Genomic DNA, 21,133 nt, shown 5'->3' with positions numbered 1-21,133 from the left:
AAGGGGCCCTGCTGGCTGGGTCAGTGGTTAGGGTGCCGCCAAGGGCATGGACCTCGGTTTCGGGCTCAATCCCAGGCCGAGTAAGGGCGTGTGCAGGAGGCAGCTAATCGATGTGTCTCTCACGTCGATGTCTCTCTGTCTCCCCCTCCCACTCTCCCTAAAAACCAACGGAACGTTGTCCTCGGGCGAAGATTCGCCAAAGAACGAAGGGAAGGGTCCTCCCCACGCACCAGCCGGAGCCAGGCTGTGACTCCAGGCACTGACACCCCTGAGGGGGTGCGGGCAGGGGCTGTCCCTCCGTGGCACCTCGTTTCCCGTCTCCTGCTTGAGGACATGAGGGTCTGAACAAAAATGAAAATGTCGGTGAGACATCGTGCCTGTGAAGGAAGGCAGCTGTGTGCTGGGTGAGCCCATGGCTCCCCAATGGAGCAGCGAATCAGCGAGAGGTTCTAACGACCTGGGTCCTCCCGTGACCCTCACGGCCCTCCCGTGACCCTCAGTGACCCTCACCATCCTCCAGTGACCCTCAGTGACCCTGACGGCCCTCCCGTGACCCTGACGGCCCTCCCGTGACCCTCGCGTCACCTTCCCCAGGCCCCTCCTCCCAGGGTCCTGCTGCCTGGGAGGTTCTGTCGGGAGGTGGGGAGGCGCTCATACCTCCCCCGGCGTGTGGTCCTGTCTCGGACGCTCCGCCTCTCCTGCCGGGCCTTCCATGGACCACGGGACCTTTGGAAAGTGGCTGTAGTGCTTTCTCTCGAGACTGAACGATGAAGTCGCGTTTTTCTCTGGTCCTCCCGTCCGTCCCATCCTGGGGTGAGTGGATGGGTGGAGGCGGTGTTGCTTTTGGTTGTTGTGTTGTACATCCGGCCCTGAGGGTATTTCCCATGATGCTTAGAGAGCGTGGAAGCGGGGGGTGGGGGGAGAGAGAGAAGGAGGCATGGATGTGAGAGAGACACGTCGATTGGCTGCCTCCCCTGCACATCCCGACTGGGGCCTGGGAGGAGCCTGCAGCCGAGGGACCTGCCCTCGATGGGAATCGAACCCAGGACCCTTCGTCCGCAGGCCCATGCTCTATCCACTGAGCCACACCGGCCAGGGCTGTGTTGCTTTTTAGCTGTGAGTTCACAGTTGTGGCAGGAACAGCGAAGGGGACGTGGTTCCCTCTGGCGATGAATTTATCGGAGAGAAAGGAGCCAGAGGCCCTGAGGGCTCACGGCCGTGGTGCTGGGCGAGAGCTGGGGGGCAGGGCCGGGCTCCGGGCTCTGGCTCCTTGACCCTCCTCGGAGCTGCTGCTGGCAGCGTTTCCTGCGTCGCTGATGAGCGAGCCTGCGTCTGGTCTCAGAGCAGCAGCCCTGCGGCTGGTGCGGGTGGTTATTTATAGGAGCAGGAGAGGGTGGTGCGGGGAGAGCCGTTCCCTGGCATCTGCTCATTCCCCTTTCACCGGAGGCCTCCCTCCCGTCCGGCGGGCTCTCTTCACTCCCTCAGGCGCCCGGCCCTCGGTGCCTTCATTCTTAGACCCGCGCAGTGAGGGGGTTTATTCCGCAGAGGGTGTCCCTGTCGTCACTCCCCGGCGAGGTGCATCCCTATCAGGCGGTGTGACGACTGCTCGCTGGAAGGAGCTGATCGTAACATCGCCAATACGTTAAGTGCGCTTGTCCATGGCTAGGCTCACCCCTGTCTGTGCTGCTGTCGGAGGCGGATCCCTGAGCTCACTGTGCCCAAGGGGCTGAGCCTGCCTGCCCTGCCCTGGCCCTGGCGTGGGGTTAAGTGCATAACCTGTTGTCAGAGTCCTTGCAGCCGCGCCTCTAAGTGGATGATTCTGCGGCTGCAGCACTAATGCTGAGTCACCCGTGAGTAAGCGGGCTGTCACGTGTCCTTCAGCGTGTTACCGGTGACAGGGAGGGCTCTCGTCACTGAGCGACTTCACACAAATAAGCCAGCGATCCTTACGTTCTGTCTTTACATTCAGATCATTCCATCTTCCCTCCACACACACGAGACTTGATGCAGTTGTGTTTGCAAATCGAATGTGGACGTGTGAGCACCGTTTTCATGAGTAGCTGGTGTGCAGTTAATGTCAGTGACCTGGCATTTCCCCGCGGGGAGTCGCTGTTGGGATCCTGGGCTGGTGTTCTTTCCCTGCTACTTCACAGCATTGCACGTGATGGCAGGTGCTGCTGCAAGTAAATAGCTCAGCGGATTTTCCTCGAGTTGTTTCCTTGGTCTGAGCTTCCGTGGTGTCATTAGTAAAATCAAAGAATCCAGATCCCTGTCTGCACCTGCCGTAAAAATGGCATCTACAAAAACTGTTAGCAAACGATATCTAATGCGTCAACGTTAGGGCCTCCTCTAAAATGAAAAGCGAGGATGCATCCGGCCAGCGTGGCTCCGTGGTTGAGCATCAACCTATGAACAAGGGCCTGTGCCCTTGGCTGGAATCGAACCCAGGACCCTTCAGTCCGCAGGCTGATGCTCTGTCCACTGAGGCAAACCAGCCAGGGCTCCCCAAGATCAGTTTTGTTTTAAATTATTTGGGTGAAAAGTAAGGGGAGCTGTATTTCCACTGTTTCAATGACTGCTCATGCTGATTCCTCAGTGAGCGATCGGAATGAAACTAGAACTGAATTTAGAGCTGTGCCTGCTCCTGGGATGATGTCACTACGATCTGATAATGGTCTCAGCACTTTCTATTTCTGCTTGAGTGCCTCTCGCAGCAAAAGCTTCTCCGTTTTTAAAGAAATATACCGTATTACTTTTCTAAAGCTGAGTAACAAATTCCCATAACTCTGGTGGCATAAAAGCAACAGGAGTTCATTTCCTCATGGTTCTGGGGCCAGGAGCCCAGCCAGCTGCCCGTGGGTGACGTCGGGTGTTTGGGGCTCCAGGGAGAGTCTTTCCTCGCCTCTTGCAGGCACTGGTGACCGCCCGCATTCCTGGGCTTGTGGCCCCATCACTCCAATCTGCCTCTAGAGTCACCGCCTCTTCTGTGTGTGTCAACTCTCTCTGCCTCCCTTTTGTTTTTATTGCTTTTAAATATATTTTTATTGATGTCAGAGGGGAAGGGAGAGGGAGAGAGAGAGAAACATCCACGATGAGAGAGAATCACGGATCGGCTGCCTCCTGCACACCCCACATGGAATCGAGCCCGCAACCAGGCCTGTGCCCTGACCGGGAATCAGACTGTGACCTCCTGGTTCATAGTCGACCACTGAGCCACACTGGCCGGGCTTCCCAGGAGCCTTTGAGCCACTCTCTTCCATGGGCTCAGCGGTTTTTAACGACTGTTGAGCAGACTGCTTGGAATGCAGCAGTTGTGGTGCGATGACAGGGGCAGCGGTGACTGGCTTTCCTCTCCCCGCAGTGTCAGATCAACAGTGCCTTGGCCTCCTTCCACACGGCCCTGGAGCTCGCCGTGGACCAGAGGGAGATCCAGCACGTCTGTCTGTACGAGATCGGTGAGTGCGAGGGCCTGAGTGCGAGGGCCGGGCCTTCGGTCGGGAAAGGGCGCGCTCACGGCTCAGCCGCACTGGCTCCTGTCCTGAGTGTGACCTCGCTCTCCTGGGCGCCTCCTTCGTAGGGCTGCTCCGCCTCTGTCCTCATCGAGTGCTGCCGCCTCTGGGTCGTCAGAGGACGCAGCTAGCGTAGCACAAGCAATGCCGCTTGTCTTGGTGATTCCCATGGTTTCTTTTTTAAAAAATATGTTTTATTGCTTTGTGGAGAGAGAGAGAAATATCGATGAGAGAGACATCATGGATCGCTGCCTCCTGCACGCCCCCTGCTGGGGATGGAACCTGCGACCTCCTGGTTCATAGGTGGATGCTCAGCTGCCCCGCCCCCACTCTCCCCAGCTGGGCTCATTATGTCTTTATACTTGATTCTTCATGAGATTTTGAATTTAGGATAATGGGTTGTCAGCGTTAGTCAGTGTTAACTGAATGGACTGGAACCATTTGTAAATACATTATTCGCTTGCACATGAGAATTCGACACAGTTTCCTGCTCCTGCCACCGAGTCCCTCTGTGACCTCGTGGCACCAAGTCCCTGTGCCGTCGCACCCTGGACAGGACTCTCTGCTCGGGGCCATCTTACCCCGTCGGCGACACGTGGGAGTGTTTTATAGAAATCTTTGCCTCACATTCCCTCTTTACTGCGTCACCGGCTGTGAAGTCTTAATCAAAATGGCACACTGAAAATATTTAAGAGAAAAAAATAATTTTATTTTTACTTATCTTTTTAATCCTTCCGTTGATTTTTAGAGAGAGTGGGAGAGAGGGAAAGACAGAGAAACATCGATGTGAGAGAAACACATGGATTGGTTGTCTCCTGCATGCACCTTGCCGAATACATGCCCTTGACTGGAATCGAACCCAGGACCCTTTGGCCTACAGGCTGACGCTCTATCCACTGAGCCAAACCGGCTAGGGTGAGAACAAAATAATTTTGAAAGCGTTTTCAGGTGATGTGCATACAGCACTCACAGAGGAGATGACGGGGTGGAGATGTGTCGCCAGGCCAGGCTGTGGGCGCACACTGACCCTGTTCTCTCCCAGGCTGGTGCAGCTGATCGAGCTACCCTGACCCTGCTCCCTCCCAGGCTGGTGCAGCTGATCGAGCTGCCCTGACCCTGCTCCCTCCCAGGCTGGTGCAGCTGATCGAGCTGCACTGACCCTGCTCCCTCCCAGGCTGGTGCAGCTGATCGAGCTGCACTGACCCTGCTCCCTCCCAGGCTGGTGCAGCTGATCGAGCTGCCCTGACCCTGCTCCCTCCCAGGCTGGTGCAGCCGATCGAGCTGCCCTGACCCTGTTCTCTCCCAGGCTGGTGCAGCTGATCGAGCTGCCCTGACCCTGCTCCCTCCCAGGCTGGTGCAGCCGATCGAGCTGCACTGACCCTGCTCCCTCCCAGGCTGGTGCAGCCGATCGAGCTGCCCTGACCCTGTTCTCTCCCAGGCTGGTGCAGCATGATCGAGCTGAACTTCCAGGACGCCTTTGGCTCCTTCGAGAGACTGAAGAACGAGTCCCGGTGGTCGCAGTGCTACTACGCCTACCTGACCGCCGGTGAGTGCGACTGCAGAACACACTGTTTCAGCACTGCCTGTCCCTGTGGCAGCAACGTCTCTCGTTTCGGATTTCGGACGCGCACGGTCACACCGTCCGCAGAGGGAGCATCCCGGCAGGAGGAGGCGGAGCTCTGCTTCCTCCGTTTCCCCAGCGTGTCCGTGTTTTGTGCTGTCGCATGGCCAGCAGCATAATGCTGGGCTCACTGACAATTTCAGCAACACACACCTCCCCCCCACCCCCACCCCCCACCTCCCTCTCTGGGCTGGTCACGTCCGTGTCTCGGGATGCTTGTTGCCCTAAGCAGCCTCCACCTACCTCTACCCTCTGCTGCATTTTCTAAAATACATTTATTTCTTGGGGATTGAAAGAATTTTTAAGAATCCGGCACGTCTTTCTCATTGCGTTTCTGTCCTTCAAGTGGCTCAGGCTCTGAGTAGTCGCTCCACCGTGTGTTTCCTGAGGACCCTGTTGTATGTGCAGTCACTGTGCAGAGCACACGCTGTTCCCACACCGCTCGTCCCCCTGCAGACACACCCGCCATTTCTGAAAGGACTGAGGTCTCCCGACTTCCTGCCGTGGCCTGAGGAGAGAGAGAGAGAGAGAGAGAGAGAGAGAGAGAGAGAGAGAGAGAGAGAGAGAGATGCTGCCCCCTGGTGGAACCCCGGGAAACGGCTGTTAAATCCCCCACTGGTGGCCGGCAGGAGGCACAGTCCTTTGTGTCACCGTCTCTTAACCCATCTGCGCCCCTTTGTCGATGTGGCCACATTTCCAAGTGCCACCAGCCCAGGTGACCCTGAGAGCGCTTCCTCCGACACGTGAGAATAAACGGCGTTTCTCAGTTTGCCAGGGGGCCGCCGGCGACGTGGACGGCGCGCAGGCCATCTTCAAGGAGGTGCAGAAGCTCTTCAAGAGGAAGAACAACCAGATCGAGCAGTTCTCCGTGAGGAAGGTGGGTGGGCCTGCGGGCGGTGTTGCTGGGGATGGGCTTTTGCAGCCGACACCACCTCTCGGGGCCTAGGGCATCCGATTGACAGCTGGCAACCTCCGTGCCCGGCAAGCGTGGCTCCCCCCTGGCACGGTCGGACTTCTGCTCCGAGTGCGGTGCGTGGTGTGCGGCGGGTCATGGAGCAGTCGTGGGGGTTGAGGGGGTGGAGATCTCGCAGACCCTCGAGAGCCGAGGCGCACACCTGTGGGGAAGCACAGTCGGAGGGTTAGGTCACTCAGAAGGCAAGTAGGCGGGCCCTCGGCCAGGACAGCGAACACATCCCATTCTTTTAAAAATATTTTTTATTTGATTTCAGAGAGGAAGGGAAATGGGGAGAGAGATGGAAACATCAAAGGTGAGAGAGAATCACTGATCAGCTGCCTCCTGCACACCCTACACTGGGGATCGGGCCCACAACCCCGGCACGTGCCCTGACCGGGAATCGAACCCTGACCTTCTGGTTCATAGGTCGATGCTCAACCACTGAGCCACGCTGGCCGGGCCAGATCACATTTTGCCCTGATTAAGAAAATTACACACATCCCGTGTACGACAGACAGGCCCGGGACCGCGGGGACAGCGTCCCTAATGTGCCCTGTACCTTAAAGAGTAAGAGTTGGCTGAGTTGCCGTGCGTCACGTGACTCCTGGCCACGTCCTGAGTGTCCCGTGGTTTTCATTTCACGAATGTTTATCGAATGAGCTCCCAGTGACTTAGTTTGAGGATGAACTAGAGCAGTGATGGCGACTTTTGAGCTCGGCGTGTCAGCATTTTGAAAAACCCTAACTTAACTCTGGTGCCGTGTCACATACAGAAATTTTTTGATATTTGCAACCACAGTAAAACAGAGACTTACATTTTTGATATTTCTTTTATGTATTTAAATGCCATTTAACAAAGAAAAACGGACCAAAAATATGAGTTCGCGTGTCACCTCTGACACGTGTCATAGGTTCGCCATCACTGCACTAGACTGTAGTGTGCGAGGCCCCGAGAGCACTGAGCTAGGCAGGAAATGAGAAATTCCACAAACCGCCACTTGCCGGCTCCCCGGCTCCCCTCCCCTGACCCCCACCGAGTGGCCTCCTCCAGGTCTAGAAGCCCCTCTCGCCTGAACAGAAGGAAGCGCATCTGGTTTCATCCCCACGTTCCTGGACCCCTCCCGAGCCGCGATGGCAGACCGAGGCGAAGAATGAGAGGGATGTGCCAGTGGACTAGGGACCAGAGAGCGAGCGTTTCTTGCGGAAGGTGTTTGCCTCGCAGCTCTGTAGGAGGGGCCGGCTCACGCCCGCCCTGAACGGAGTCCTGTGGTGTCTCCAAGCATGAACGTCCTGTTTGAATCTGTTGTAAAGAAATGCGTGGCCTGACCGTCCCGACCCGTTGCAGGCGGAGAGGTTCCGGAAGCAGGCGCCCACCCGCGCGCTGTGCGTGCTGGCCTCCGTGGAAGTGCTGTACCTCTGGAAGGCCCTCCCCAACTGCTCCTTCCCCAGCCTGCAGAGGATGAGTCAAGGTAAAACCCAAACCAAACCCATCCCGGCCCGGCCGGCGGGGCTCGGGCCGAGGGTCAGCCTACGAACCAGGAGGTCACGGTTTGATTCCCGGTGCGGGCACGTGCGGGGGTTGTGGCTTGATCCCCAGTGTACGGTGTGCAGGAGGCGGCCGATCTGTGGTTCTCTCTCATCGTTGATGTTTCTCTCTCTCTCCTCCTCCCTTCCTCTCTCTCTAAAACATCCATTAAAACATTTAAAAGCCCCGTGCCGGTTTGGCTCAGTGGATAGAGCGTCAGCCTGAGGACTGAAGGTGCCCAGGTTTGATTCAGTTACAGGCTCGACCCCTGGCCCTGGTCTGGGCGCATGCAGGAGGCAGCCAGTCCATGTGTCTCTCACATCGATGTTCCTCTCTCTGTCTCTCCCTCCCTCCTTCCCACTCTCTAAAAATCAGTGGGAGCGTATCCTCGGGTGAGAATCCGCAACAACAAAAGGTCGGTTTCTTAAGGGCAGAGGGTTTCTGTGTTGTTTCTGCTGTATCTCAAGTACCTGGGCCTTCCCAGCACATAAGTGCTCAGGAAAGACTGAACGCAGGCATGAGTGTGAACGGCACCCCATTCCCCAAATGGCTGCTGCCTTGGGGTTAGTCCGTATTTTTTTATTTTTAAAGGATTTCCCCTATTTTTTTAAAAAAATATGTTTTTATTGATTTCAGAGAGGAAGGGAAAGGGAGACAGAGAGAAACATCAATGATGAGAGAGAATCATGGATCGGCTGCCTCCTGCACGCCCCCCACCAGGGATCGAGCCCACAACTCGGGCCTGTGCCCTGATGGAATCGACCTGACCTCCTGGTTCACAGGTGGACGCTCACCCTGAGCCCCGCCGGCCGGGCTCGCCGGTGCTCGTCACGGGGAGCTGCTCCCAGCCCAGCGTTTGGGGGCAGGGGCTGCTCTATCGGCTCAGGTTCCATTCTTCACGTTCGCTGCCCGTGCCGTCCTGGTGCTTGTATGGGCGTGTGTCCGTGTGTGCGGATGTGTATGCATGTATGTGTATGTACATATCTATAAAAGCTTCCCAAATCTGTGTCTTCATTGGTCCGTAGACATAATTCCTTCTTTTCCTCCTTCATTCGCTCTGCTGCGTTCCAATCCCTCCTTTCTCGTGTCCTGGGAAAACTTCCCTCACGCCCTCCGCCCGTGCCCCCTCCTCCCCAGTGGACAGTGAGGTTCTCGAGGGGGAGGGTCGGGTCCGGCGCCTCCGTGACGAGGGCGGTGCCCATACGAGCACGGCCAATGCCCGCGGCAGGGCTATGAAGTCAATATGGTGCAGTTAAATGTGTAAACAGGCTTTGTTTTTTAGGGCCGTTTAGGTTCGAAGAGACCCACATAGCTCCCCTCTCCCTTCCCCATACGAGCTGCCCCCCAGCCATCGGCCTCCCCCCCCCCCCACAGGGGAGCCTTTGGTGCAGCTGATGCACCCACACCGACACGTCACTGTCACCCAGCGTCCCGTTTACGTGAGATTCACGCGTGGTGCGGGGTTAGACGCGCGTGTAATGGCGTGCGTCCACTCTCACGGGTGTAATCATGTAGATGGTCACGGCCCTCAGACCCCTGAGCCCCCTGCCCTCCCCCCGGACCTGTGGACCCACCGGGCTCGTCCCTGCCTCCATGGTACTGCCTTTCCAGGACACGTGGTCGGGGTCCCAGAGTGCGAGGCCTTTCCGTCGTCTCCTTCCACGTAGTTCCAAGCAGCCGCGTCGGCTCCCTCCTCCCTGCGGCTTGTGCCTCGGCGTCTCTTTGAGGATCTTCACTAAACGGTGGAGGAAGGGGACCCTTCTGGAGGATTTTTTGTTGTTGTTGTTGTTTTTTGTGCCTCCCGGAGGATGTGTTTCCATTGATTTTAGAGAGAGAGGGAGAGAGACGGAGAGACGGAGAGAAACATCGATGTGAGAGAAACACATGGATGGGTTGCCTCCTGCATGTGCCCCGACCAGGGCCAGGGCCAGGGAGGAGCCTGCAAGCGAGGTCCATGCCCTTGACCGGAATTGAACCTGGGACCCTTCAGTCCGCAGGCCGATGCTCTATCCACTGAGCCACACCGTCTAGGGCAGTGGTCGCCAGCCTTTCGGACCTGACGGACCTCCAGGGGTCCAGGGCCCTTCTGGTTCTCAGGGGCAGAATCATGAACCGAGTGCGTGTAGACCAGTGGTTGGCAAACTCATTAGTCAGCAGAGCCAAATATCAACAGTAGGACGGTTGAAATTTCTTTTGAGAGCCACATTTTTTAAACTGAAACTGTATAGGTAGGTCCATTGTTATTAACTTAATTAGGGTCCTCCTAAGGCTTAGGAAGAGCCACACTCAAGGGGCCAAAGAGCCACATGTGGCTCGGGAGCCACAGTTTGCCAACCAGTGGTGTAGACAGTGGAAGACTCGCTCTGGGTGACGCGTGGGGAACTAAGGGCCGTGCCCCTCCGCCCTCTGCCTCTCTCCAGCCTGCCATGAGGTGGACGACGACGCTGCCGTGGGGCTGAAGCACCTGCTGCTCGGGGCCATCCACAAGTGTCTGGGGAACACGGAGGACGCCGCCCAGGTAGGCGGGCAGCGCCGCGGAGGGCGGGGCGGGACCTGCTACGTGTGGGCAGGGAGGTAAGAAGAGGCACGCGCACCCAGCCTCCCTGCACGTGGGCTTCACCCCTACGCTGCCGGGTGCTGGTTGGTGCCAGGTTTAGTGCAGCCCCGGGTTCCTGCAACGCCCTTCACACCCGGCCTCCTTCACATTCAGCCTCCTACACACGCAGCCTCCTTTCTACCAATGACGACAGTCTCAGTTGGAGGAGGGCGAGTGTGAACACAGTGTTGAAGGAGCAGAGTGAAGTCTCATAGTTAGAGAAATGCAAATGTGTGTTTAACAGCCCTGGCTGGTGCTGCCAAGTGGTTAGGGCGTTGGCCCGTGTACTGAAGGGTCTCGGTCTGATTCCTGGTCAAGGGCACATGCCTGGCTTGCAGGTTCCCCATCCCTGGCCACGGTTGAGGTGCGTGTGGGAGGCAACCAATCCATGTGTCTCTCCCACATCGATGTTTCTCTTTCTCTCTCTCTCCCTCCCGCCTCCCTCTTCCCTCCTTCCCTCCGTCTCTCTCTAAAAAAGCAATGGGAATAATGTTCTCGGGCGAGGATTAACAAAAAACAAAAAGCATCAGGTCAGCGTGTGTTCACTTTTCCCGCCTCTGTAGCCGCAGGTCCCCGGCGCATGGCCGCCCTGAAGCTGGGGTGGGCCTTGAGTGGGACACGGAGCCTCGTTGAGGCAGTCGATCCGCCCAGTGACGTGTCTTTCTTTCAGTTCTTCCAGCGCGCTGCGAAGGATGAGTTGTGTCGTCAGAACAACCTGTACGTCCAGCCGTACGCCTGCTATGAGCTGGGCTGTCTCCTGTTAGACAAGCCAGAGGTGAGACCTCATGTGTTTTCTTGAAGTTCATCACCGGGAACGTGCGAGCAGGCAAAAGCAGCCTTCGTTTATGGGAAATGGATGAAACGGGGGGAGCTGGCGGGGGGGGGGGGTGTTTTTATTTCCCATAAGGAGAGTCCAAGAAGCCACGAATTCTATCTGTTTAGGAGATAATGTCTTCTCTGGAATGAGATTTTGGGGCAAAAACTTACCTGAGGGGGGATCGAGGCCATTTTCAGGGAGGAATGTGGGTCGTGGTGTGGCTTATGCGTGAGGATCCTCTGCCATTACCTTCCTGTGCCCCTGGCTCAGTCCCTCAACCAGGACCTCCCTCCTCGTCTATAAATCAGGATAAAAAAGTGCCCGTCTTGCCAATGTAATAAAGATCGTGGTGAGAATAAATGGGATGACGCGTATGATTACTTAAAAATGTTAGAATACCTTATATGTTAACTTGATAATTCCTATGAAGATGTGTATATACGTATAATGGGGCGGGTTTCTTTAAAAAACAGGATTCCAGTGGTGCTGGATTTGCTTGCTACCTTCTTTTGGGAGCTCAATGACATGATACTGGTTTTGTAAAATTCTAATTTTTAGCAAGTTCCACTCGGTTTCCAAATATGTGGGCTTCCTGAAAGTTGAGTTACGGACCCACGGAAACCTGATTGTCGCATAACCCTTACCCTTAAACACATAACGAGACATAACTTACCGACGTCAGTAAGCGTTTTAATTGTCACCAATCTTAGGTTCTTTTAGGAAGACCTTCACCTGCACTATTCTAACTCTTCTAAGTTGTTTTGTTTATGGGGTGATAGTGAAGGTTATGAAAATTGTTCATGGAGTAACGTCTTGATATAAATCTATTGACATCATTGGGCTAAGGGAAAGTTGAGTCTTCATTACATGAGCGGTTGACTCACCTCTGTGACTGAATTAGCATATCCTCCTGTTACAACCTTTTCCGCTTGAGCAGGCGGAGGTGTTAAGAGATGTGTGTTTGTCTTCACAGACGGTAGCAAGAGGCAGAGCTCTCCTTCTCCAGGCAAAGGTAAGGATCCTAAGTCTTCCCGCCCAGGCCCTGTCCTCTGCACACTGAGTCTAAACCAGCCGTGGGCAAACTATATCCGGCCGTTTGAAATGAATAAAACTAAAAAACAAAAAGACCGTACCCTTTTATGTAATGATGTTTACTTTGAATTTATATTAGTTCACACAAACACTCCATCCATGCTTTTGTTCCGGCCCTCCGGTCCAGTTTAAGAACCCATTGTGGCCCTCGAGTCAAAAAGTTTGCCCACCCCTGGTCTAAACTCAAGAGATTTGGGGAAATGGCGGTCTGATTGCTATTTCTGGAAAGGAAAAGGGGCGATCGTTGAGTCAGCAAGCACTTGAGCTTTAAGTGACATGACCAGCATCATAAGACACTCCCGTGGACGCGCTCATCCTGCCTTATGCACCCTCTTCTTCTTTGAGTGGAAAGTAACGACATTTCATAACCACGTTCCCGATTAAATAATTTCTCACGGCCGCTTACATGGAGCGCCGCGTAAGACCACGGTGTCAGGAGTCACACGAGGAAAACATCACAGAGACGCATTAATGACGTTCAGTTAGCATTCTTTTTTTCTTTTAAATATTATTTTTATTGATTTCAGAGAGGAAGGGAGAGGGAGAGAGAGATAGAAACATCAATGATGAGAGAGAATCACTGATCGGCTGCCTCCTGCACGCCCCACTGAGGATTGAGCCCATAACCCAGGCATGTGCCCTTGACCAGAATCGAACCTGGGACCCTTCAGTCCGCAGGCCAACGCTCTATCCACTGAGCCACACCAGCTAGGGCTGCAGTTAGCATTCTTTAAAAAGGTCATGCCCTGGCTGGTTTGGCTCTGTGGATAGAGCATTGGCCTGTGGACTGAAGGGTCCCGGGGTCAATTCCAGGTCAGGGCACGTGCCCAAGTTGCAGGCTTCATCCCCCAGTAGGGGGCATGCAGGAGGCAGCCGATCCATGACTCTCTTTCATCATGGATCTTTCTCTCTCTCCCTCTCCCTTCCTCTCTGAAATCCATAAAAGATATTTAAAAAAAAAACCCAAAGCTCAGCGATTGGGAAATAAAACCAAGTGGGTGCAGAGCCTTTGGCGGGAGTGGGAGGGGTGTCCCTGGGGACGGACAGAACTCGGGTTCACCCTGCGGTGGCTCCGCCGCGCGGCCCTCAGTGCCTTTCTTGTTCTTCCAGGAGGATTTCTCTGGCTACGACTTTGAGAACAGACTGCACGTGCGCATCCACGCGGCGCTGGCCTCCCTGCGGGAGCTGGTCCCGCAGTGACGGGCGGGGCTCCCCCCGTCCCCGCTCCGGGTTCTGCCCCTGCGGCTGGAGGCAGAGGCTGGAAGCAGAGGACGCCGCTCCTTGCTCCTCGAGGACCCGCCTTCCCCGCCACCGCCGCCGCCTGCGCAGGGACAGACGCTTCCCGGTTCCCCGGTTAGGCCGCCGTAGTGGAGATCTAGCTCCAAAAAGCAGCAATGAGATCTAGTCCTTGTAACCAACGCCTGGGAGGGGTTAAGTGACCTTGTTCAGACACTTTAGTTTTGTGATTTATTATTTTTAAAATAAAAACCAAGCTCCACACCCAACCTGCGATCTTGTGGACACGCCGACCGTAAGCACACGTCTGCGGGGCCACACCGAGAGGTGCCCGTGCGGCTGGTGACGGCCTCGCTGCGGCAGTTACGTTGTGTTTTGGGGAAAAGGAAGTGCTTCCGGTGTTTTTCTTTTGCCCTCGCGCCGGCCCCGTGGAGAACATGGCACAGATATTCCGATCCCCGCAGCCCAGACCACGAAACTCAGGCACAAAAAGCAAATTGATTTACCCCAATTAGTTCTTCCTGTTACCAGTGGACCGGTCTCCGGACCAGGAAGCGAATATTCCTTTATTGTAAAAAGTATATGTTAAGATCCCAGAGTTCCTTGTTTTCCTTATTAAAAAAAAACAATTGCTCTTCAGCTGAGGTTGTCTCGTCCAAGTATTTATCTCCAGGCTGTCTGCAGAGTGTTTCGAGGGATGGAGCCATCGGAAGGCTGTGCTGGGCTACCTCCTGGCCGGGTGTCCTAACTTCCCCTGCGCTCAGGTCATTGGAGGTAACAGGAGTTCAGAGTTATTTTTAATCCTTTGTCGCTCATTGTAATTGCCATTTAATTGCACCTTTGTCCAGTGCTGCACACCTGTGGTTTTGAAGAATCAAAATACCTCAGTCCCACCCTAGCTGGTTTGGCCTGCAGACTGAAGGGTCCCGGGTTCAATTCCTAGTCCGGGCACATGTCCTGTCTGGGTTGTGGGCTCCGTTCCCAGTAGGGGGCGTGCAGGAGGCAGCCGATCAAGGATTCTCTCTCACTATTGATGCTTCTGTATCTCTCCCTTCCTCCTTGAAATCAATAAAAATCTATTTTGAAAAAATACCTCAGTCCCTTAAGGGTTTCTGCCATTGAAAGGGCGAGTCGTCTCGGGGCCTGACCACGCTGCTGGCGGCCTCGGGCACCGACTCCCCAGCCCACGGCGGGAGCCCGGCGCAGGCTGCCACCCGCCCGCCGCCCCCGGACCGGAGGACCCACGCGGCAGCAGCGGTGGCGGGGCGGGGCGCGTGCCCTCGCCCGAGGAGATGGAGGAGGAGGCGATCGCCGACGCCCCCGGGAACGAGACGGAGGACGTGGACTTCCTGCCTGGGCTGGAACTGGTCGATGTACTGGACCCCCAGCAACCGGACTGGCCCCTGGAGCCCGGGCTCAGCTCGCCCTGGGGGGGGGCTAGGACTGCGCCCTCCATCTTGCCCTGGGTCCTCCATTTTTGGGGCAGCCGCCATGTGCTCAGGAGAGTACCTTCTTCCCGAAAGCCCAGGCCCCTGCTGGCCACGCCCAGGATTTCTTTAAACTAACCAATGACAATCAAGGGACGTGCGCGCCATAGAGATGACCCGACTCGTGCCTGGCCAATCGGCGGGGCCCACAGTCCCCGCTCCTGCCCTCACTCCACCCCCCTATAAAACCCCCGGTCCCATCAGGCCTCTCTCTCGGCCACTGGAGCTTACCGTTGCATGGGTGAGTGTGGCAGGGGAGCCAAACCTAGGTTTGAAAATAAATGACTCTTTGCTTTTGCATCGGACTGACTGGCTCCCTGGAGGTCTTGGGAACTTTGAAATCAGGGCACAACACCATGATTGTGTGGCTCAGTTGGCTCAATCGTAAGGGTCGATTTTTTACAAGTTTATATTGAGCTAAAGTGTGTCATCGTGGAGTGTCGTTTATTTACCCATCTGCCGTGGTTCTTGTTCCAGCATCTAGAAGGGTTCAGCAATCTGGAGAAGGGCTGTGTGTAACTTAATAAAGAGTCCAGAGACGAAGCATAATTTTGAAAGGCATTTGGGGGCCAGAGGAGCCTAAGATCTCCTCGTCTCAGGACCCCTTGCTTTTTATTAACACAATTCGTCCTAAGGCGAGGTGGAGCTATACACTTCAAAGGGTAAGGTTTCCTATCTCAAGCATTGTCGGAATGGGGGAATTTGCCTATGGCTGTTCAGGAGTTTGGCCAGTAGGAGGCAGTAATATGTAGACTAGGATGCCCTTTTAGCCATTCCCAGATGATTGGGCCCTTCCTGACATGCTGGAATTGGCTCCCCGCACACATCCTTTTAGCCGAAGCGTGATCTTACGCAGTGTTCACACTTGATGCTGCTTCCCCAAATTCAACATGGGAGGAGCCGCGCAGACTGCAGGCAGGTTCAATCTACTTCGTCGGCCGGGAGGGGATGATAGTTCCTTGGAAAGAAGTGAGTGTTCTTCACCGACCTTGGCTGTTACCCTCACGTTTCCTCGCTTCCAACGTGTTCCTTCACATTGACTTTCCGGTGTGAGCCCTGCAGATCGCGTACAGCCCGAGAGAAGAGGCCCTGCCCTCCCTCCAGAGGGGGTCGACACTGAAGCCTCGTAGATGCTTTCCGCAGAGAGGACTTCGTGCCTGAACATCCCGGACCCCTGGTTCCAGCGAATCTGAAGGGAAGAACTTCATGAATCTTTACAACGTGGCTCTTGCCATTTCGTTCGCTTCTTGGCTGTTGGATGCGCGGCGAACTCCTGACAGTGCAGCATTTCTGGACCACGAGTGCTTGCCTCAGCGTCGCTGCTGGCATCTTCAGTCCTATAGTGTTGGAGCTGTTATTCCGCAAAGAGTAAAGACCGGTGTTTCTCAAATTTTTAAAACATTGTTCCTGCATTAACTGCTTTAAAATACGTTTCTCCAGAGAGATTTCAAGATTTCAGCTACGTTTGTGTTCATTTCACCTAACGCAGAAGTTGGCAAACTCATTAGTCAACAGAGCCAAATATCAACAGTACGACGATTTTGAGAGCCAAATTTTTTAAACTTAAACTATATAGGTAGGTACATTGTTATTAACTTAATTAGGGTCCTCCTAAGCTGGCCTTTGCTAAAAACATCCTCAATCTGATGGAGGTATGTTCACTGAGGTCGACCCCTTCGGACTCTCCCATCCACACTCATCTTGTATACTTGTTTCGTCTATCTCCTTTCGTTCATCCTCTCTATGTGTCCAAACCATCTCAACATACCTTTCTCAATCCTTGACACTACATCTTCACTCCACAACGTTCCCTAAAATTAACTTAATAAACTTTACTAAGTTTTAAGTCAGCTTCACACTGTACACGCGTGCGCACACATGGTATTTTGTGAAAGAGCCACACTCAAGGGGCCAAAGAGCTGCATGTGGCTTGCAAGCTGCGGTTTGCGGACCACTGACCTAATGGAATAGACAACGTTACGCCATACAATAGGTTTTCCTTTAGTCGTGAGAGAGCAGGTCTGAGTATAGACCAGGGGTGGGCAAACTTTTTGACTCGAGGGCCACAATGGGTTCTTAAACTAGACCGGAGGGCCGGAACAAAAGCATGGATGGAGTGTTTGTGTGAACTAATATAAATTCAAAGTAAACATCATTGCATAAAAGGGTACGGTCTTTTTTTTCAATAGTTTTATTCATTTCAAACGGGCCATAGTTTGCCCATGGCTGGTCTAGACTGTCTGTCCTAGTTTGGTGCAGGGTAACCCTGTGGTGCTGGGCTCCTCACCTGGTGGCAGAGCACGGATGGGGTAGACAGTGACTCTAAAAGCCGCAGCCAGAGCTGCACCTCAGATCACTGATGTCCACGGGCATTTAGAAAAAAGTCTCTATTGTTGAAAGTATTATGTGGGTCCTCCTTCCCCCCCATTACTCGCCCTGACCACCCCATTGCCTGTGGGTTATGCATGGGTTATGCATATATGCAGACAAATTCATTGGCTGATCTCTTACCCCACCTTCCCCTGCCTTCCCTCTGAGCTTCAACAGTCTGTTCATGCTTCTATATCTCTGGGTCTATTTTTGATCATCAAAATATTTATCTCCAGTTTAATTGGTTCATTAGATTCCACAGATTAGTGAGATCATGGAGTACTTGTCTTTCTCTGACTGGCTTATTTCGCTCAGCATAATGCTCTCCAGGTCCATCCTTGCTGTTGCAAATGGTAAGAGTTCTTTTGTTGTTGTTGTTGTTGGGTAGTATTCCATGGTGTAAAAGCACCGTAGTCGTTTTTGTCTGGTTTTTTTGTTTGGTTGTTTTTTACCTTGTCACACCACCGATTGAAGCAAAGTAACACAACACACTGCCGCTTCACCCAAAAGCGGTGTTTTTCCTTTGCCCTTTCTTGATGGCTCAGTGAGTTGTTGTTTTTTTTATCCACTCCTCTGCAGATGGGCACTTGGGCATTTTTTGAGCTGAGTAATCCCGTTACTGGCCTGCGTACCGTGATCGGCCCAGCCTGGGACTCCGGGACCTGCCTGGGGACTCGGTTTAGGGTAAAACGCTCTTGCCTGCCCTGATGAAGAAAGCAGCTGGGCCAGTGGGACCATCTGCATCTGTGTGTGCGGTTTGTGTTGGCATCCCTCCTCCCCTTTCGTATTCTGGAGGCTCTCAGATGGGCCTCGTTTCTGATGGCAAATATACTTTTGTGTTAGATGCTGCCTCTGACGGGAGACGCCCGTACTGTCTATTTCGTGGACTCTCGCCACATGTGCGGCCTGGAGGCCTAGTCTGATCACACGAATGCAACATGCACTCTCGTGGTGAATGCACTTGAGGTTTTCCCTTTATGGGCGAGGGGTCTTTGTTATTTTACACGTGATAGGGAAGTAGTTGAGAAAAGGATTGTTACTTCCTGGTGTCAGACGATTAGAATATTTGTGGGGATATAGTGTATAATCAGTCACTCACAGAATTTGCACTTACATTTCTGCCGACTGCGATGGAAGGACAGTGCGTGCCTTACTGTTGAAACGCACGCACACAGGGGTGTGTTGCTTTGCTGTGTGAACGTCCCGGCTGACTGCTTCCTGCAGCAGGTGGTGTGGGCAGGTATCCCGCGTGGCTGTGTGGCTGCGGAGATAAGCTATCCAGTCGCACAGTCACAGTGCACCAGTTGGTGTTTCTTATATGTATTTTTTGGATCCTGTTGGTGCTCTATTTTGTAGAAAACAATGCCAAGCCCAGATCATCTCAAGAAGATAATAGTAGTGGGAGGAGACTTGGAAGGTCGGGAGAAAAATAAAGGGTGAGGGGAACAAGAGGATGGTCCACAAGAGAGGTCTGTTCCAGCGTAAGGTGCGCAGGAGTCACCCAGTGCACCGTGGGCCTCGCCTCCCTGTGAAAACCAGCCGCGGGGTGAACTCAGGCCCCTCGATGGCTGGGGCTTGAAAGAGAAGCAAGACACGTGTGACCCAGGTGAGCTCTGGGTTATCCTTACTTTTTCCTCCCACTGGCCAACGGTTCTCAAATTTCCGTTTTACAGGATGGTCCTCTCTGAGCCTCGCATTCAGGAGGTTTGGGTAGGGCTTAGGAAGGCGTGATCCAGGTGGTCTGAGAGAAACGTTGCCCTACGTTATCTCTGGGTTAGTATCCAGTAAATCAGAGAGAAGATTCGAGCACACGCAGGTTCATGCCTGGAGCCCAGTCATGCTTAGTCATGGAGTGTGTATCGTGGGGCCGCTGAGGAAGTGCTTCTAGCCCGTCGGCGTGGTAAACTGGGAGATTCCTGGGCGAGTTTTAAAGGACACTGATGGCCAGGAGGACACACGAGGCCTGGGACCTGACGGATAAAATCACAGGTGACAACGCGTGTGCTCAGGACTGATTTCGAGAGTCAAGTGGGCAGCAGCTGGTCAGATGAGATGGGGGTTACCTTGGGCTTCTACAGAGTAAGGGTTAGGGGGGAGGCAGGCAGGGAGCCCTGCGCAACAGTGGGTTCACACTTGAGATCCCTGGCGTCTGAAAAAGGAGATGGACACAAGGACAAGACGATTATAAAACCACCTCAAATCATTAGCAACATCAACTAGGGTGCCCTGATGCTGATGGGGAAAATAAGACATTTCTGGGGTGAGGGCAGGGGGGCCTAGCAATCTGAATTTGTGCCAGTAACCTAATGTACCTTCTTGATAACCTATAATTAAGTCACTGCTCTTTTCCCAGAAACTGGTCTAGCAAGACCTGTTACCTAAATGCTTGCATCTTAGAGGCCGTAGACCGTGACACAGCCCCGGAGGGGGTTACCAGTGCTGGCGCCAGGCCAGGCTCTTAGGTGTGGTCTCAAGACCCCCAACACCTGGGGCTTTTTGCAAAGCCCGCGAAAGGTCGGGAAGTATAACCCATATTTGGGGGACAAAGACACCAAAAGGGGGTGAAAGAGGGGCTCCCACCGTATTGGTTTGCTCAGAATTTGAGAGGCAACCTCCTCTGAGTCGCCGAAAGCCGTGTAACTCCGTTTCTCTAAGCGTTGCTTGTTTTTTCTCCCGTGTTCTATAACAATGCTATTTAACGTTTGGTTTCTAGTGGTTCTTGTTGCTTTAAGAAAAATTTTTTAAATTGATTTCAGAGAGGAAGAGAGAGATAGAAACATTGATGCTGAGAGAATTGTTGATCATCTGCCTCCTGCACAACCCGGGCATTGAGCCCGCAACCTAGGCATGTACCCTGACCAGGAATTGAACCGTGACCTCCTGGTTCATAGGTAGACCCTCAACCACTGAGCCACGCTGTCCGGCTCTTGTTGCTTTGTTAAACATTTGAGGATGGATTAGGGAGGCCGCTGAGCATCTGGGACACATGATCGAAGTGTTATTGAATGCCCTGCACACATGTGAGCCTGAAAGGGTGAGAGGGCATTTAAATGGGTCAATGCTGCTTTAGTTGGTAAAACTGAGCTGCTGCGACCAGTGACCTGCAGCCAGCTGCTGGGGGGTGTGGCTTAGGGAGGACAACGGGGCCCAGGTATTGCCAGGATCCACATGACTGAGACACAAGAGGCCTCCGGATGGATGCCGACCTCTCCATGGGCCAGTGTCTCCAGAGGAAAAGTGCTGTGCGCCTCATGGGCCCCTCTCTCTGCGGGGTTAGCTGCGTGCATGGGGCCACGGGCAGTCACGCACGTGGAGAGCGACACGGGGAAGGGGAGTGTCAGGGGCGAGGCGGTGGCGCCAGCCAGTATGCTCACCAGCGCGCATGGGAGGTCCAGACCCAACGCTCAGGGACCATCACGGGGCCCTGCACCCGCCGCGCCCCCTCGGCCCGCCCCGCCCCCACGGCCCGCCCCGCCCCCACGGCCCGCCCCGCCCCCACGGCCCGCCCCGCCCCCACGGCCCGCCCCGCCTCCATGGCCAGCCCCGCCCCCACGGCCAGCCCCGCCCCCTCGGCCCGCCCCGCCCCCACGGCCCGCCCCGCCTCCATGGCCAGCCCCGCCCCCACGGCCAGCCCCGCCCCCACGGCCCGCCGCGCCCCCTCAGCCCGCCCCGCCCCCACGGCCCGCCGCGCCCCCTCAGCCCGCCCCGCCCCCACGGCCCGCCCCGCCTCCATGGCCAGCCCCGCCCCCACGGTCAGCCCCGCCCCCACGGCCCGCCGCGCCCCCTCAGCCCGCCCCGCCCCCACGGCCAGCCCCGCCTCCATGGCCAGCCCCGCCCCCACGTCCAGTCCCACCCGCGGGGACCTGCCTTTGTCTCTTTCGGTTGCCCATTGGCTGGCGCCGCCGAGGCCCCGCCTCCTCCCGCGG

The 21,133-nt window shown here is 54.9% G+C and overlaps 1 protein-coding gene across 4 annotated transcripts in view; it reads left to right on the top strand.

Moving 5' to 3' along the window:
• Positions 1-13,989, top strand: part of TTC39C (tetratricopeptide repeat domain 39C) — a 34,111-nt gene extending 20,122 nt beyond the window's left edge. For 3 of the 4 annotated variants that reach the window (XM_059707460.1, XM_059707461.1, XM_059707462.1), the window contains 8 exons: positions 3,362-3,455; positions 4,948-5,055; positions 5,898-6,007; positions 7,430-7,553; positions 10,030-10,127; positions 10,876-10,980; positions 11,996-12,034; positions 13,225-13,989. In XM_059707460.1, the coding sequence (XP_059563443.1) occupies positions 3,362-3,455; positions 4,948-5,055; positions 5,898-6,007; positions 7,430-7,553; positions 10,030-10,127; positions 10,876-10,980; positions 11,996-12,034; positions 13,225-13,314 (768 nt within the window). In that variant the 3' untranslated portion in view covers positions 13,315-13,989. The remainder of the gene's footprint in view (positions 1-3,361; positions 3,456-4,947; positions 5,056-5,897; positions 6,008-7,429; positions 7,554-10,029; positions 10,128-10,875; positions 10,981-11,995; positions 12,035-13,224) is intronic. The other variant, XM_059707463.1, reaches the window with a different exon arrangement.
• The last annotated feature ends 7,144 nt before the right edge of the window (positions 13,990-21,133 follow it).

Source organism: Myotis daubentonii, chromosome 8 (genome assembly GCF_963259705.1).
Source record: "Myotis daubentonii chromosome 8, mMyoDau2.1, whole genome shotgun sequence".
NCBI classification, from domain to species: domain Eukaryota; kingdom Metazoa; phylum Chordata; class Mammalia; order Chiroptera; family Vespertilionidae; genus Myotis; species Myotis daubentonii.
The sequence above is the reverse complement of the archived record's forward strand: the minus strand, read 5'-3'. Positions and strand labels throughout refer to the sequence as shown.